Genomic DNA, 17,457 nt, shown 5'->3' on the forward strand with positions numbered 1-17,457 from the left:
GAAGCATTACCTCTGAGCAAGAGAAGAAAGAGGTGCTGCCATTTTGATGGCATCCAGAGAGCGGCGGCTGAGCTCACTGTGAGAGAAGGCCCCGCCGTGCTCAGCAAAAACATCAACAATGACACCGTCATTTCACTCAGCCGAGATGATCCCATATAGAAAAATGTGAAGCAAAAAAGAATGACCGGCAGATGCTATTGATTCACAATGTGGATTTACACGCGGCAGGAATCACTGCATCTGTACAGAAGAATAGACTAAAAGTTGTCTCCTCGATTCGACAACAGGGAGCTTTCCTGCACCTCAGTGAGCAAGCACACTGCCTGATTCTCAGCAGCTCTGGACACACTGGGAAATTTCTTGTTTAAACAAAACACCAGTCTCTGGCGTTGTTGGATTATGATTCATTTTTCAGCTGTTTTTAATAGTTGTTAATGAGTCCATTTTTGTGTCATCATCAAAATCATGAGGTCACTGAAAAGCACTTAAAAGTCAGTGGAATCACATGCAGCACGTTTGGCTACACTTTGTTCACAATAACTCAGGCATAAATGACCAATTTGTCTAGTCAAAATAAATAAAAGTAAACTTAAAGGTTCTATCCAGAGCATGTATGAAGTATGAACAAAGGATTTCGGAAGATTGAGTATATATCTAGCCCAGTAGTCCTCAGACAGACCTATTACTTGTATTACGTGTATATGCAGTGTACTTTTATACATATATGTATATAACCCCCCACTTTTTTCTCCTCTACAAAGGTTTCATCCTGTGTATGTGTGTCTGTGTGTGTGTGTGTGTGAGACAGAATGTGTGAGGGCGTACATATGAACAAGAAGGCATCCATGTGTACATGTATGTATGTACACATGTGGGCATCTTCCCACCTATACAGAAGCAAAGGATCACTGTATCTATTCTCTCTCTCTCACTCTCTCTCTCTCTCACACACACACACACACACACACACACACACAGACATAACTCTCTGAAGCATGAAAACCAGGATGACTTAGTCCCAGGGGGCTTTTCATTTACTACCCAACATAATGCCACATCCCAAGCCCCGCTCCCAATCACACACACACACCTACACTCCTCCTTATTGGCTATTATCTGGGCTGTCGGAGCCAGTGTTGATACCTAATGAAGGGCCACGGTTGCCATTTCTCAGCTGACTGTCACCATGGTTACAGAACAGAGAGGGAGGAGGAGGAAATTGGGGAGGACCGGGGGGGCACTCTGATGGGGAGAATAAGAGATGAGGAGAAGTGACTGAATGCAGAATCGTATTTGATGTATTTGTTTTTACCGCTTGTTGTTGAAAACAGAGTTTTCTGTTATGTGGCAACATATCAATAAAGACTACAACTGATGGCAGAGGACTCCTGACACGTCAAAAACAGCAACTGGGATGAGTGGTGGTTCAAAGACAATACATCCTAAGAGAACATTTAATTTAACCAGATCTCTTGACAAATAATTTACTTAAAAAAAATTGTCTGACCCTAACCAATTATTACCACATTGGTCTTACATCTTTCGTTCAGACTATCAACTATGTCTGTGAAATAGCTGAGGGGCTAGGACAGGAATAACAAAAATATTCCTAAGATGCAAATTGAAAAAACTTCAAAACACACAAATCTTTGCAGCGTTCAGTCTAGTGGTGGTGCAGCAGGCAGAGCCAGGAAGTGGGGTATTAATTCCACTACGGAGATCATTTCTTTTTGTTCATTCAGTAGATCATCACCGGTCTGCCCTTATCATCATAAGCTCTCTTGGCATCTTCTTTCTTTTAGGCTGAACCAAGGCCTTACGTTTTCTAAAAAGATCCAACATGTTTTGTAAAAGGAATGAAATACAGTGTGAAGAAATGTTTATTTTGAAGAAATGTCATCTTCAGGTGAAAAGCTATTTGCTTGATTTTGAAATTCAACACTCCTTGTCCTTTTGTTGTTATCTGTACAATAATTATTAATCACTGACTGATCTTAACTTGTCTCCAAAACTGTACCTCTTTTACACTTAAATGAATACAAGGTTTAAGCAGGCTTTCTAAATTGGGGTAAACCAGTTAAGAAAAGGCGATTGATTACTTTAAGAGTTATGATCTTGCATATTGTTCCCAAGATGTAAAATACTACACAAACATGGTACACAAACATTCAATGCTATATATGTGCCAACGCAAGTGAATGCATTGGGCGTTATAACATCATGTAGAGTGGACCATCAGCATCCAGACTCCCAAAATAAATTGTGAGAAGAAATTAGACGGGGTGTCATGTTTCCATCGCTGCTGATCTGATTCAGAGCCGAATAAAACCTGTGTCTACTGCAAAGTCATTTGAGTGAACGTGGATTGTGTCCCTTCCCTTTGAGGACAAAAGCCAGTGATTGTTGGTGGGATTTTTGACTAGTGGAAAAGGAGCTTGAGAGAGAGACAAGACGCTACACAAGCTGTTCCTCCACTGACAGTCACCATTTCTGAGTTGTAATCAGGCTCAGCTGATGGACAGTTTGTCCTTTACCCAAAAGACATAATTGTATTTTGAGAGACACAGATGACACGCAGGCCACATTAATCACAACTCTAAACTCATTTCTGAAGGACATTTGTAAGGTGCTGGGCTACAATTCCACACAGTGTCTCCATGCAGGAGCGTTCGTCTCCAGCAATGAGATGTGGCAGGCTTAATACTGCATGCTCACTGTGGCCTAATGAGAAGAGGCTCAGGTCAGGATGATGAGACGCCTGTCAGCCTCCTGTGGACAGCAAAAGGCTTTGTGTGCAAGGGTTTTGCGTGTGTGTGTGTATGTGTGTGACATTTCCTACAAGCTCTAATCGTGTTTTAAATAAAGTGTGTTTTCATTTAAGGTTCAAGGTACATTTAAAATTCCATGGCATAATAATCCAACTATCGTCCCTGTGATGGACTGGTGAATCTCCAAACATTTATGAATGTTTTACGAGGATGTTGTCCAACAAAGAACATCCCAAAATATACATAAATGATAAACATATTTTTAAGACATTGCATGAAAACTTTTCTCATAAAAGATTTGGTCTCAATATATTTCCTGAGAGATACAATCACAAGGGGACAACTTCAAGTTTGTTCCTGTTACCACTTGAGGTCGGTTCGCACTTCTCGCCTCAGTGTGAGAACTAGAAAGGAACATACCTCTGCCAAGGCCCAGCAGTCACATTATGAAAACACATTTAAATTTACTAGGTCCAATTTTATTATGACCTGTTCCAAATTGCACGCACTTATAAATATCACCCTAAACATGTCTGATTTTATAAAGTCAAGATTAAAGATATTATTCTTTGAGAAATCAACAAAAACATTGAAAAATACTGAAACAGAGATTAATTGTGTGACTTCTCAAATCTACTTTTGCTGGTATTTCATTTAGTCAAAGTAACAATTACACATCGTGTGTTTTCACATTTTAGTTTCATCTACTGCTAATTTACTGATTGACAATAGATTATTTATAAAATAATGGTAAATTGTTTTATTATCTAGTTCTATTCATCAAAAATACAACTCCACTGTGAACATTTGTCTTTTTTAACCTAGTTTATCTTCACACGTGCACACAACGTGAAGCTGACAGGGACAGGGGAGTGTGATGGGTTGAGGAAAATAATAAGTGATTTTGGATTGCAGAAGGAGCCCATCACAAACACACACAGACAGACGCACACACACACACTTGCAAGCTGCGCATACACACAAAAGGCCTCAGCAAGCCTTCCTGGGGCTAAGTGGCGTTAACCTCTTTCTCTCATGGGGCCCAGACAAAAGCCCCAGAGGAGAGCTAATAATCACCTCTCTCCGCCCCCTCCCCCTCCACCACAACACACCAGCTCCGGCCCTCGTGTCTGGCCTTTACAGCATCACACGGGGTAATTTACCCACAAAAATGTCATCAAAACGCAAAATGATCTGAGGCTTTGTGTAAAGCGCAGTCCTTGTGAAAATAATTGGTTGAAACAGTTGGATTAAGGTTTGCAATACAGCTCAAGCATTTAAATGAACTCGCTTATACACCTCTATTTCTTTCTTCCCACTTGATAACTTAACATTATAGGGTTAGTATTGGACTTCGGAAAGGGGCTGCTAGGGCCCAGCCTGTATTCCTGAACCGAGCCTGTGTTTGTGTGAGAGTATATTCTTTTTCTGGTTTCGTGGATTCAGTTTAGGGGAGTGCCTGCTGCTGATTGGTTCCAACATAACATTGTGCCTTTTTAAAATGCATTGGTTTCCAGCAGACCAGCGGCAGCTGTCTGACAGCAGCACCTCCTACTCTTCTGTACTTCCTCTGTGAGGTTTTTGGATCACTGTCATTCTGGGAGATAATGTAAGGCCAAGTTCCCCACTGTGTATAAAAAACAATACTGTATGATTCTGTATGATGCCTATACAATGAGATTGTGTGTGTGTCTGTGTGTGTGTGTGTGTGTGTGTGTATGTGTTTGTGTGTGCGTGCGTGTGCATGTGCATGTGCATGTGTCTGTGTGTGTGTGTCTGTGTGTGGGCTGTAAAAGGGTATAGTGATCAGTCAGGGGTGGGGGCGGTATTGAAGCTGGAGTCACTGGTGTGTATCGGCACACATGCTCAACCCTGATTGCACATCCAGCTCTGGACCAACACAGCAAACAGTATCATTTATGTTTATTATTTTACATTATTCATGGTAAATAAATTTCATCTTAATTCCAGTGTGTATCATTGCAGCATACAGAGACCTTTAAAATGGGACATATTAAATATTACGAGTATTCCATTTTATGGGTTAACCTTATATTATCTTTAAATCTGTACATAATTAAAACACTGAGCCAGATCGATGGTAAAGTTATCCAGCATTTAGAAAGATAAAAGTGGGAAGAGAAAAGGAACGGAGCCCTGTGAAGGGGCAGTGGGTTTGTGTGCGTGTGTGCATGTGTGTGTGTGTTGGGGGAGGGGGTGGAAGTGTAGGATCTGGAGGGAAAGAGATAACAGCGCTCCCACTTTCTGCGTTGTCATGTGAATGGCGTGTCACAGTGAGCAACTGGCCGACAGAGATAAGGCCCGGGCCCCACCGCAGTAATCTGCTCTACAAACACACACACACATGCACTCAAATCCAGAAAAAAAAACACCCTATCAATGATCAGATTTACTCAGGCGAGGTGTTCATCAAAACCTGCTGCGCTCAGTAAATCCTCACTATTAATTCAACAAAGCACCGTTTGAGAAATCCACCATGTACCTGTACACGTGTGCATCTGTATGTTTGCAGGAAAGTGGCTGAAGGAAATTGGACCTCACTGCACATAGACACATTTTATCTCTCTTTTACATTAATATCAATATGGTCAATAGTAGTAGAGAAGATTTGTGTGAATTATTTCATGTATGTGTCCTCATGGTATACATATTACGATTTTCTTAGTTGTTCTACTTTGCTATTGTTCATTTCTTTCTTCTACTTTCTCTTTCTTTTATATTAATTTCCCAGTGAGTTTGTGTATATGTCATCATATCAGGGCTGACTACGTTACCTGCCTCGTGAGATTGCTGTGAGTGATATGGTGCTTTCCCTACCTTGTGAAAATAGCAACTAGATATAAGTAATTATTGGTCATGTTCCGGAAAAATTAAGACAAAAGGCTTTTTAATAAATCCGATTTTACTGATGCAAGCATGTTAAAAATAATTAGTTCATCACAATTTGAATCAGATGTACACCTTTCACCATCCCTACTATTCATTGCAATATGTTGTGACATTTCACAGCAGCACTGATAATAATTGTGGTCAAACTACCAATCCATTAGACGCAGTTTAAAGCATCTTTTTTTGAAATACACACACAGCTACACGGCTGTGTGTTGTGTCTGTCCGACTGTCACTGCAGCAGGGAAATGAACTCGCTGTGTAATGTAATGAACCAAGGCTGAGCTGCTGTTTGGATGATGAACAACTAAAGGCAGACATCAGGCCGGGCTCGACCACACTACAGTAAAGTAGAATAGATTGGATCTAAATAGAGTGCTGTGTGTCTCCTACTGCCGAGTAGTGACATGAAATCATAATGAAGTCAGACCGGGATCAATGGACTTCCTTAAAATGACTGAGGACACCGCCGCTGCCCTACATATGGGAACGCCCCCCAAACACACACACACACATACAGAGCTTCATCAGTGTCATAATTGTATCAGTCTAGGAGAAGGGACAGAGCACTGATCACTGATTGTACTCTCCAATTGGACAAATTTTGCTCCTTGGACCATGTGCTCTAATCAGTGTCAGCAACACACACACACACACACACACACACACACAACCTAGTGTGTCAACATAGGATGACAACAGAAACACAACCTAAACATGGAGAAGAGGCACTAGTAGCCCCAAATACACACACACACACACACACACACACACACACAGCCCACTCACCAACAGCATCTTGACTAAAAGATAATGTCTGGACAGTGTCGGCCCCTGTCACTGCTCTCACTAGGGGCCTCGACAATAAATGAAGCCACTGATACAACCCACAGAGGCCCCACTCCAAACAGCATAATGTGACAACTGCTGCCACTGCACAAGTCGGTCATACACTAATGAAAATTTGCAGAGACGATAAATAAAACTGAGAAGTTCAGCATAAAATTTGAAATACTACCAATAATAAATGAAAACAAAAGAGACTAATTAGACACTGTTCCTAAAAGAAACACACAATTATAATAGAAGGCAATTAAAATTAAAGAAAAGGATCAAAACAGAACAATGAACAAATGCTAAAATAATGACCAAAAGTAAGTGTTTGCTTTTTTTGTGTGTTTTTTTTCATTTCATGTTCATTATATTTTCCATCATTCAGTAGAACAGCATTCAAAACTGGCAAATTCGCACATGTCATACTTCTGTTACATTTCAAAGATGCCCTGCGTTACTGTGTTGAATATCTGACAAAAGCTGTGACTCCTCAGCAGCTCACTGCTGAACAGCTGTTGGTGAAGACAGTGGCATATATAGGATTTTTCTAAATCAGTGGCCAATTCAATTCACGAGACCATGACTCAATTGAACACAATAAATTAATAAATAATAAGTTTACAAAACCTGGCATATGTACCAGTTAATGTCTGCTGTCCACAGCATTTAAAAGCCTAATGGCAGAAGGAATAAAGGCATTTACGTATCTGAGGCAACATTAAGCCGTCCCGAGGGCATCAACGAGAATTCACTTATAAGAATGTTTTTAGATTGTGACATGATTGGTTTAGCTTACTAGACAACCTGTTTCTTCCAAAGGCAGTTTGAGTCTGTCAGCTGGACTCCAATGATCTACGGGAGACTTTGAAGGCCAATTATATGTCAAAGAAAAAATATATAGATGCATATTTAAGTAATTTCCTTTCCTTTACTCCTGGCTCTGTAGTCTTGAGCAAAGCCACACGTTATTCGATATATTTTGAAAACTGTCCTGTGTTCAATAACATTCTGTACCTTGAAAAAAGCTTGTAAATACATGTTTTAACAATTAGTAAAATGGATTTAAGTAAGTCAAGTGGAAATTATTGTTGCTGGGCAAACTACAATATCTCACATGTTTTATATGTACTCTTTACTTGAGAAAATGACCCAGTGTCAGTGTTTGTACTAGCCCGGGTGTATGTTGTCTGCATATACAACATGATATGTGTCAGAGGCAAACACATACACACACACACAAACACACACACACAGACACAAACACACAAAAAGTGCAGTCCTAGTGTGTAATCTTGAAATAAGAATGTGTGAGCATCACAGTTCTGTTTCGTTGTTGTGGTTAAATTGCTTTGAATGTCTGTACAAACCGAATATTGTTTTGATATAGCAAGAACACAATAATCTTTTCTCCAATTGTCAACACCATTGGCCCACATGCCATCAGCTGTGTCAAGGCCTTGGGAGTGGCTCCTTGTCACTTCCTTATTCCAATACCAAGAGGATGGCCTATGCCTGCGCACTTTCGAGGAGGAAGAACCAAGACCTACTGTTATAAAATAGACAGGCGCCGGCTGTTTGATGCGTTCTGATGGGTCTCGTGTTCTGATGCGACTTGTTGGATGCCCATTGCTTTGCTGATTGATACCTTTCATTGCTTTCTAAATAAATACTTGATTGAACAAACCGAGTTCGGCTCATCTTCTCATATTTAGGATAAACCAACACGCCTGACAGAGGCCATCCTGCCCCTGAGCTGCTGCTGGTTTTACAAGGTGACTTCCACAAGAGAATCCTGGAAATAACAGTCTAAATGTACAGTTGTTGTCTCTGGCCTTGCCCTCACCTGCAGCCTCACTTTGTGTCATGTCAGCGTGAAAACCGCCTGAAACAGCAGCAAACCAGGACGGGAATGATTTGTTCTCCCAAACAGTAGGTCAAACAGTGGTCACCATTCAGTCAGGACCTCTGGATAGATAGGTCTGGACTTTCTGCAGAGGTTGCCTTTAACAGATCCAATCAGACATGTTCACATTAACACCGAAATCTCCGGGTGTTCAGGTGGAGGGTGGAGCAGCAGGCAGAAGCATAAGTAAGTCAGTGCTTCGTCTTCGCAGATAGAAGTTAAGGTGAATATTGGTGATGAGAATAGTTTATAGAAAAAGCAAATTTTCTACCTGATGTCTAATTTACTGTTGTGGGTCATAAAAATTGCAGCAATATTAAAAAAGGACTGTTTCATAACCAGTTAAAAACTCCTTGTAGGGGCCAAATTTTGTTTGTATCAGTGACTTGGCTTTTTTCTAATTATTTTATAAAAGTTTTGGATATCCAGGAAAGTTTTTCTGTCAACATGATCTTTTGTTGTACGGCAGGACTTCTCAAAGTTTATAATCAGAATTAGAATCAGGTTTATTGGCCAAGTAAGTTTTCACAAACAGGGAATTTGACTCGGTAAAGTGGCTCTCAGGTGCTTAGGGCTAACCCTAACCAACAGAATACACATCACAAAAACAAACATAACAAAACAAAACAATACAGGGTTGGTCACAAGGTACAAAAAATTGGATATACTAATCTATAATAATAATAAAACAGGTAGGTAGAGACCTGGGTTCTTATTCAAGGGTATAAAACTTTCAAATTACTTTCAGAGACACAGGAATTGCTTTTTGGTTAGGGTGCGTTAGAAGGAGTAGTAGAAAACACTTTAAGCAGCAGGTCTCCAGTACAACTCCCAGGCGAGCAGACCATGTACTGTGTTATTGTACTCCACCTGTTTCCAAAGGCAAAAATGCAACTCCATCAAAATGTAATGATGATATGGGCAGAGATACATTATCTCAGACTCAGGTCTCTATCACCAGTACCAAATATAATTTTCAGGGAAAGTGCATTGATTATACAAATTTGTCAGTCACCACAGACAAGAGTAATATGAATTAATAACATTTAGATAAGATTTATTTTAGAGCCCAGGCTCAATGAGTTTTAAGCACATAAACACTTGGCTTTTCATTTTGGTCTGATTACATACTGATTTTATGGTAACACTTTTGATGAACAATTTAATAAGTCAGCAAAGACTAATACACTTATATAAAGTGTATTTGAAGTATTTCACGGTAAAATTATTGTCGGTATTTTACTTAATATACACACACAACAATGTATTAAATTAACTCTGCTCGCTCCTCTGTTTCCATCGAGTCAGTGGAATAAAATACTAAGGAACAACCGAACGATAAAAAGCCCAAAAGAAAAGCCAAAGGTTAGTATTATTAAAAGTGGTGGAGCTGGGGGATGGCCAGGGGCCACCTCACGCTGAATCTTGGCTACCCTATTGGCCACCCAGGCAACATGTCACAGCCGTCACTGGTTTCCCCTGTGCAGAACCTTCCTGCACTGGCAAAAATGCTTAAACCGCGCACAAATCCTGTGAGTCGGTCTGGATGTGAGTGGAGGTGTTTCAGCAAATGTGCGTTGACTTTTCGCCTGGCAAGTGTAACCAGTGGTTACAGGTAAGCTATAATATCAATACAGAGATTGCATTTCAACGCTTTTAGTAACATCAATTAACATTAATAACTTTAATCAGTAGCGCTTATAGCTTGTAGCACTACTAGCGGCGCTAGAGGATAAAAACGTTGCTAAATAGATAGTCATGGGCGGGATGATTAACATTACAAAAAGTGATACAAATGCAATCTCGGCTTTGATATTATAGCTTACCTGTATCCATACTTCTGCTGATCACCATAAGCTGAGCTGAACATCTGCTCCTAGAGGAGTAGTAATAGACAGTAGTTAGAACAGAATCATAATACAGTTGAAATATAGTGCAACTCCAGGCCCTACATACAATATGAATAAAAGCATCAGCAACAGTCAAGCATTGCTACTCTACTTACAAAGTTTAAGAACTAGTATTAATATAAAAATAATATAATAAATAATCTGTTTATCAGTGGGTTGTCTGTATATTGCACTACATTTGTAAATTTGTATAGTATAAGCTTTGCCTTTTTATAGCCCCGTATTTTCTACTCAAATGCATTTTTATGTTCATGTAATAGTGATTTTTATGCTGCCACCCCAAAATGATCACAGGCCACCACACTGAACATTTTTTGGCTCCACCACTGATTATTAATTCACTCCAAAACATCGCAGATTTCAGTCAAGGAAAAAACGCCCTCTTGGTGAGGTACAAAAAGGGACACAGACACTAATTGTGTGTGTGTGTGTGTGTGTGTGTGTGTGTGTGTGTGTGTGTGTGTGTGTGCTTTCGTGCATGCATGTTGCCAGCATGGTAGTGTGTAGTTTTGGAAAAGGTTCCAGGCTTCGCTAGCTCCAATTGTCATGTTCACGCCGTTTTAACACATCAACCGTGACACACACCCACAGCAGAGGAGTTGAGGCAAAAGCAGTGTGGCTTGCTTTCATCTCCACAAACCAAACACACCTCCATTAAGCAGACAGGCCGAGCCAAGACAACACTCTCTTAACATGACACACAATAGGGTAGCAGGGTGTGAGTCGGTGGGAGAGAAACAAGTGGAATAAGGTCCTATTAGGGATCCCTGGTGAGAGTCTGGCAAAATAGTCACAACCGCATAAATGTTTAGCCAGGATAGTTTATTTTCAAGGTAGACATTTTTTGCTGAGCTGTGTGATAATACCAATATAGTGCCCGTTCTTCTTGTTTGGAATGGACTGTTTACTTAGCCTGTGTTAATGCTCTGGAGTTACCTCAGAATTACTCAGGGGTTAGAGCGGTTGTCCTCTAACCAGAGGGAAGGCAGTTCGATCCCAATCTTCCCTATGACGAATGCCAAAGTGGCCTTGGGCAAGATACTGAACCATAAATGGTCCCTTTTCATGAAAAAAAGTGCTGCACAGGGAATAATGTGCGTGAATGGATGACTGTAAACCTGTACTGTAAAGTGCTTTGAGAGTCCTAGAGATTAGAAATTTACCATTTAGACAACTTACAATTAGTAAGTTCAATGAAATTTTATTTGTGTAGCCCATATTCACAAAGTATAAGTTCTACAATATACTGTCATCTTTTTATTATTTGAGTGGTGGACATTGTGTGAAGAGCTTTCGATAAAGAGTCTAGGGTGCAGAGTGAAATTAGAGAACTTTCATCCTTCCTGGTTTATCAGCAATAAAGATTTTATAGTCAATGTGTTGTTTTTTGATACATTGCATGTCAACTATATCAGTGGTCCGTTAAGCAATTGACCAAATCTTTAGACCCAAGTTCACAAGTTTTCAAAATAAGAGCTCTGTAGTCCAGCTCGATGTACAGCGTTTCATTAACAAAACGAACGTTGTGCTTTTACTTTAAGGACAAATTGCCAAACCGAAACTGATTCTAAGAATATTGTTGCCATGACGGACATCAGCTCTTAAATGTCTGTGTCAGTCTGATATTGTAAAATGATACAAAGAAATGATCTGGCAGCGATTTTTGACCCAATGTTTGACACAGCTGACAACCACAGATGTAGTTTATTGGACAACGTTGAAGACAACATGTTCGCCTGCTAAAGGCACTTATCCCCACCTCCACTGACTGCTGTAGAGCACTGGTTGCCTGTTTCTTGAATTGTTAATATTGAACGTGTAACATGTACAAATCGCACCAAAATTGGCACTGCACTTTCAAGGGTAATCCGCTCTTTCCTTAAAATGCCAACACACCTGGCAGGCCCCTTATAATCCTGAGTGACAACTACAATCTTGGTGATTATGGATGGGAAGCTTAAACAGGCAGAATTCACCCACAGCCGACCCATCAGATACGGTCCTGGACAAGCATGCATATGTGTGAACTGACCTCTCATTTAAAAGATAATACATTTTCTGCCAATATACAGTCTGCCATTCCCAAAAGATCATTCATTCATCACCCAGTCACTGCTGGTAGGCCAATGGGGACTTTAATTTGGATCAATGAGTGAAAAAACTAACAAGACTGTATTAAAATTGAAGAAAGACCAGCAATCATTTCATCTATGCTTTTTTAAACTAAACAATTTCCCTTTTTGAACATAGGACAATATGGAGAATATATAAAATGTCCCTTAAATGTCCCACCGCACTAATTAATGCCTAGTACTAGTTGATGTAATCGGATGTTAGAGACCACAAGCAGATGTTAGAGACTTGTCTTCAGTTTTATATACAATACATTATATGGAGAAAAGTATTGGGACACACCTCTTATTCATCAAATTCAGGGGTTTCGTTCAGTTACATTACTTTGTGGGAATAGATTGGGGAAGGCCCTTTTCTGTTCCAGCATGCCTGTACTCAGTGCACAAAGCAAGGTCCATAAAAGCATGGTTGGGTGAGTTTGCTGTGGAAGAACCTGAGTGGTCCGCACAGAGCCCTGATCTCTACCCCATCAAACACCTTTAGGATGAACTAGAATGGAGATTGCAATTTATGTCCTCATGTCCAACATGAGTCTGTGACCTCAAAAATTATCTTCTGGATGAATGGGCAAAAATTTCCACTAACATTCCCCAAAATCTTGGAGAAAGCCTTCCCTGAAGAGTGGAAGCTGTTATTGCTGCAAAGAGGAGACCAACTCCATATTAATGCCCATGGATTTAGAATGGGATGTCATAAAAGCTGCTGTAGGTGTAATGTGGAGGAGTCCCAATACCTTTGTCCATAAAATGTAGCTGTCTTTGTGGGTTGATCATTGTGGTGCTCACAGTGATCAACCCACAGAGAATTATTAATATCTTAAGCTGTTAAAAAGGATTAAACAAATTACATTTGCTGTCGGAACATTAAACAGTATACAGTATTGCAAAATATTGTGAGAAGTTTTATCCAAGACAGAGTGCACAGAGACAAAGATTAACAACTCTGCAGTTCACCAGAGTGCATTGCTCGAAAGATTCTGACTTTACAAGGAGCAGCCAAATAATTACACACATAAACCCTAGAACAACACAGGATCCATATCTCCATGAATTATGGAAAAAGAAAATGTAATCCCATCATATCAGGGGCAAGAGTTTGTATATATATATATATACAGTATATTGTCACCGGCAAACTTAAGGACATGCAGCTTAATATCTTATGATTGCTTCGTTGCACTGGCACAGCTACAGCATTTTTGCATTTTTCATCTAGCTGCTCTGGTTTGCATGGAGCCTTATCAGTCTCGCTTCGTGACGCAGCAGACAGCCTCAGTGAAAACGCTCTGTTCAGCCCACTACCTCAGACCATTATTGTCAAAGGTGGAGAATTTGTACAGGTGGAGACAAAAACAGCTAAAAGGAAAGTAAATTCTGGATGTACATTCATTGGGTGTCCAGGAACACAACTTCAAATCAATGCTAATGTTTTCTCTGTGTGTGCTGGATGTGTCACCAGGCAGCAGTTGGGTAACCCATTAAGTGGTAATTGCTACGAGTGAAGATGTTCACTGTTAAAAATTTTTGTGTCGATATTGCAAACTACTGAGTGACGACACTATTCACTCATATTTTCAAATATTGAATAAATTCCTAATGCTGTCATGTATCAAGGTAGAAACGTATTAATATACAGTTTCATACAGTTTTATACAGTCTTGCTAAATATGTGAGAAGTTGTCTCCAAGACAGAGGACACAGACACAACGATCACTCTCTGATTCCACGCTCACCTCTGAGAAAGTACGCTTTCGCAGATTCTGAGGCATCAAAGCCAGTGTCTGACTGTAATGAGCATTCTGCATGAGACATAATGGACTCCCCTTATCTGAGCCTATAAATGTTCAAAAGCTTAGTGGGCCCTGAGCCCTGAGGTCATAAAAAAGCCATCTCATTTTCAATAACAGTACTCAGTGGAAATGTTTTTTTTTTCTTCTTCTTCTTCTCTCACTCATCTTCCTCTCAGGGAGATTGCATTAAATCCAATGCAAAAGGGAATATTTTTGCTACATTTAGCTGACGGGGAATTATATAAGACTAGGGTAACCTAGCAGCAAGATCAATCAGTGATAGGCGTTCACCTCCTATGTATGTTCAGCCAGCCTGATGTGGTGTGCATATCCGCTTAGCCCTCTTCCATCAGATAGCACTAATGTTTTAATTTGCTGGGCCATAATGCTGAAGGATCAGAGGTCACCTTCAACACTGGTACACTGCTTCTCCAGTTTTTTTCTTAATTTCCATCAGACCTAAATCTTTTGAAGCCAGAAGCCAGACACCAGCTCTACATTAATGATTAGGCTTAAATTATGATCATAATTTATATTAATAATCAGGGCTATTACTATCAATAACATGATTATACCTGGTAACATCTAGTGATACAACGTGTAATAAGTATCCCTTTTATACACTATATAGCTATTAGAAGGAAGTCTAACTTTTTTCTTTCCCAAAAACTTTAATTTTTTACATAAATTAATGTGTTCACAAAATGTCACAAATTTATGGATACCGAAATAAAGCAAGTCATTTATCAGACATTTTTGTGGGCAAGAAGAAATTAAAGTAAACTATTATGTAGCAGTATAAACCAGTAATTGAGTTCAGCATTGAAAATACCATAATGAGGTCATTAATAAAAAGAGGAATTTAAATTGCAGTTTAAAAGGACAACTAAATAACTAATAATAAAGATTTGAATCAAGCATTTAAAATGTCAATTTCCTTTCACATTTGCTTTTCCTCTTCCCTGCTGCTCTTCCTTTTCCTAATAGCCATTAGATTAACTTAATAATGTACCTATTTGAGCCTTTCACTGATACTTTGAGCCTTATGCTTTTAAAAACCAGGTAGAACACTTCAAATTAGGCACATGATAGATGGAGCTCTCTGATTGGCCATCACTTGACATGTCATATGGAGATGTACAACACAGGAGAGATGTATGTTGTATAACGTGGGAAGAAGACAATCAGTAAGTCTCCAAACTGAGGATCGGCGCTCCATTTCACCAGCAATGTCCCTTAAAATTCTGAATGTATCAGTGTTGGACGCAAGCACAAACACTTACGTTGCCTTCAGAGTCTTTTCAGCCAGGAAGACAAGCTATGAAGCGGGTGCAGCCAATTTACATAGTTTACCATGTTTACCAGCACAAGGCCACATTGTCACAGAAAGGCTAAATGGAGAGGCTAAATGATTTAGCTAATAAAATGGCTGAAGTTATTGCAATTTAAAAACTGTTTTTCAGTAGATATTTAAATTCAATTATTTATGAATTCATTCATGGACTTAATGAATGTGTTATGCTTTTTAAATTTTAAGAATTTATTGAATAATTAATATGCCATTTGTATTTATTAATAGTTCACCTTATACCATCACAATATCACATAGGGAATTTCTTGATAATTTGTTTATTTATATATTTATAAACAAATGTTTTCTTTCTTTTCTGGTATGTCTCCCCTTTCGTCTCTTCATTCCCCCGTCTCCCTATCAAGTAGAGGCAAATGGCTGCCCACCCTGACTCCGGTTCCATCAGAGGTTCCTTTCCTTTTTCTCTCCACTGTCTCCAAGTCCTTGCACATGGTGGGACCTGTTGTGCTTCTCACTATTATACTGTTAAGTCTCAACCTCTCAATATAAAGTGTCTTGAGATAATGCATGTTGAGATGTGTATAAATAAACTTGTTTTGAATTGAATTGAAATTGAATCTCTCACATTTGTAAGGGATCGGGGATCAAATGGACAGATGAGCTTTAAGATTTATCCAGGAGCGGGACAACACCTAAGCATTTTTCTCTCCAATAAGGCCAGTCATAACTGTATGAATGCTGCAGTTATAGTCAAGTGAACGCGATCAGATGATCATTGGAACTCAGTCAAGCAGAACAATGCCAAAGCCGAAAAGATAGGGAAGGCACACACTGACTGTCAAGTATTGAGCACAGGAAATGTATGCAAACCTTCTTTTGGTGCCGTAGAAGAGAGCACGGCAGATTTCACTCTCTGCTGACCACACCTTGAAAGGAAATTAACTACAGCAGACGAGCATCGACAAATGTACCCTTCACTCCCAGTGACAACCTAAGACACTCCAAGAATTGATTAAGTCCTTCATCCCTTTACTGATACAATCATCATCTCCTGAATAACATATTCATAGATCTCTGCCAAGACAGCTCCAGCAGCCATATTTAAAATAAAAGGGTCTGTTATGAACTGGTGAATACACTGGGGCACACTTTGTGCAGCACTCATCACGCCGGGAGTGTAATGCAATTCCACACTCGAGCCTCCTGGCAGATACATATTAGATGCAGGGCAAATATGTGGATGAACTATGCAATAATAATGAATCCATTTCTTTGAGCATATCAAAGCTTTTCCATGTGGAGCTGCTGTAGCCAGCAGACACACAAGAACACATGTGAATACACACAAAGGGGAGGAGGCGTGCACTGCACAAAGGACATAGCAGGGTGGGTAGAGTGTACATTCAAAGAATAAGAAATGATACTGAACAGAAAAATGAAAACACACCTTCTTAAAGTAACTTTGACCAGAGCCAAGTGGAAGTTAAATTGCTGCGAATTAGCAGGAGGTCCATAAGGTCTGTGAAGGCAAACCACAATTCAGGCTTCATCTGAAGCCATTCATCAGTATTTCTGTTAAACCAAAGGGGTTGACAGTGACATTGTCATCCCCAAAGACCGAGACTAAGTCTATCAATCAATAATTGATTAGAAATCCAGTCATGCTTTAAGGCAACAGCATTCAGCGGAACTTCTGACCCAAACTTTCTTGCCTTTCTTTATTAAACTTGCCAGACTTACAAAATGTTGAGACACACAGACAGACAGACGGACATGAAGCATTGGCTTCAGGCGGTTTCCCAGTGTCACTTAATTTGTTCATAGCTGCTTCCTCAACACTCATAAACGTTAATTTATTTCAAATGTGACCGGTTTGAACAGGATCCAGTGCTGTGTGC

The 17,457-nt window shown here is 39.8% G+C and overlaps 1 protein-coding gene across 1 annotated transcript in view; it reads right to left on the minus strand.

Moving 5' to 3' along the window:
- Positions 1-1,102: 1,102 nt before the first annotated feature.
- The window catches only part of LOC133962121 (neurexin-3a-like), a 45,633-nt gene continuing 29,278 nt past the window's right edge, over positions 1,103-17,457 (minus strand). Inside the window, exon 4 of the mRNA XM_062397578.1 lies at positions 1,103-1,242. Within this exon, the coding sequence (XP_062253562.1) occupies positions 1,103-1,242 (140 nt within the window). The remainder of the gene's footprint in view (positions 1,243-17,457) is intronic.

This window comes from Platichthys flesus, chromosome 10 (genome assembly GCF_949316205.1).
Source record: "Platichthys flesus chromosome 10, fPlaFle2.1, whole genome shotgun sequence".
Taxonomy (NCBI): Eukaryota; Metazoa; Chordata; class Actinopteri; order Pleuronectiformes; family Pleuronectidae; genus Platichthys; species Platichthys flesus.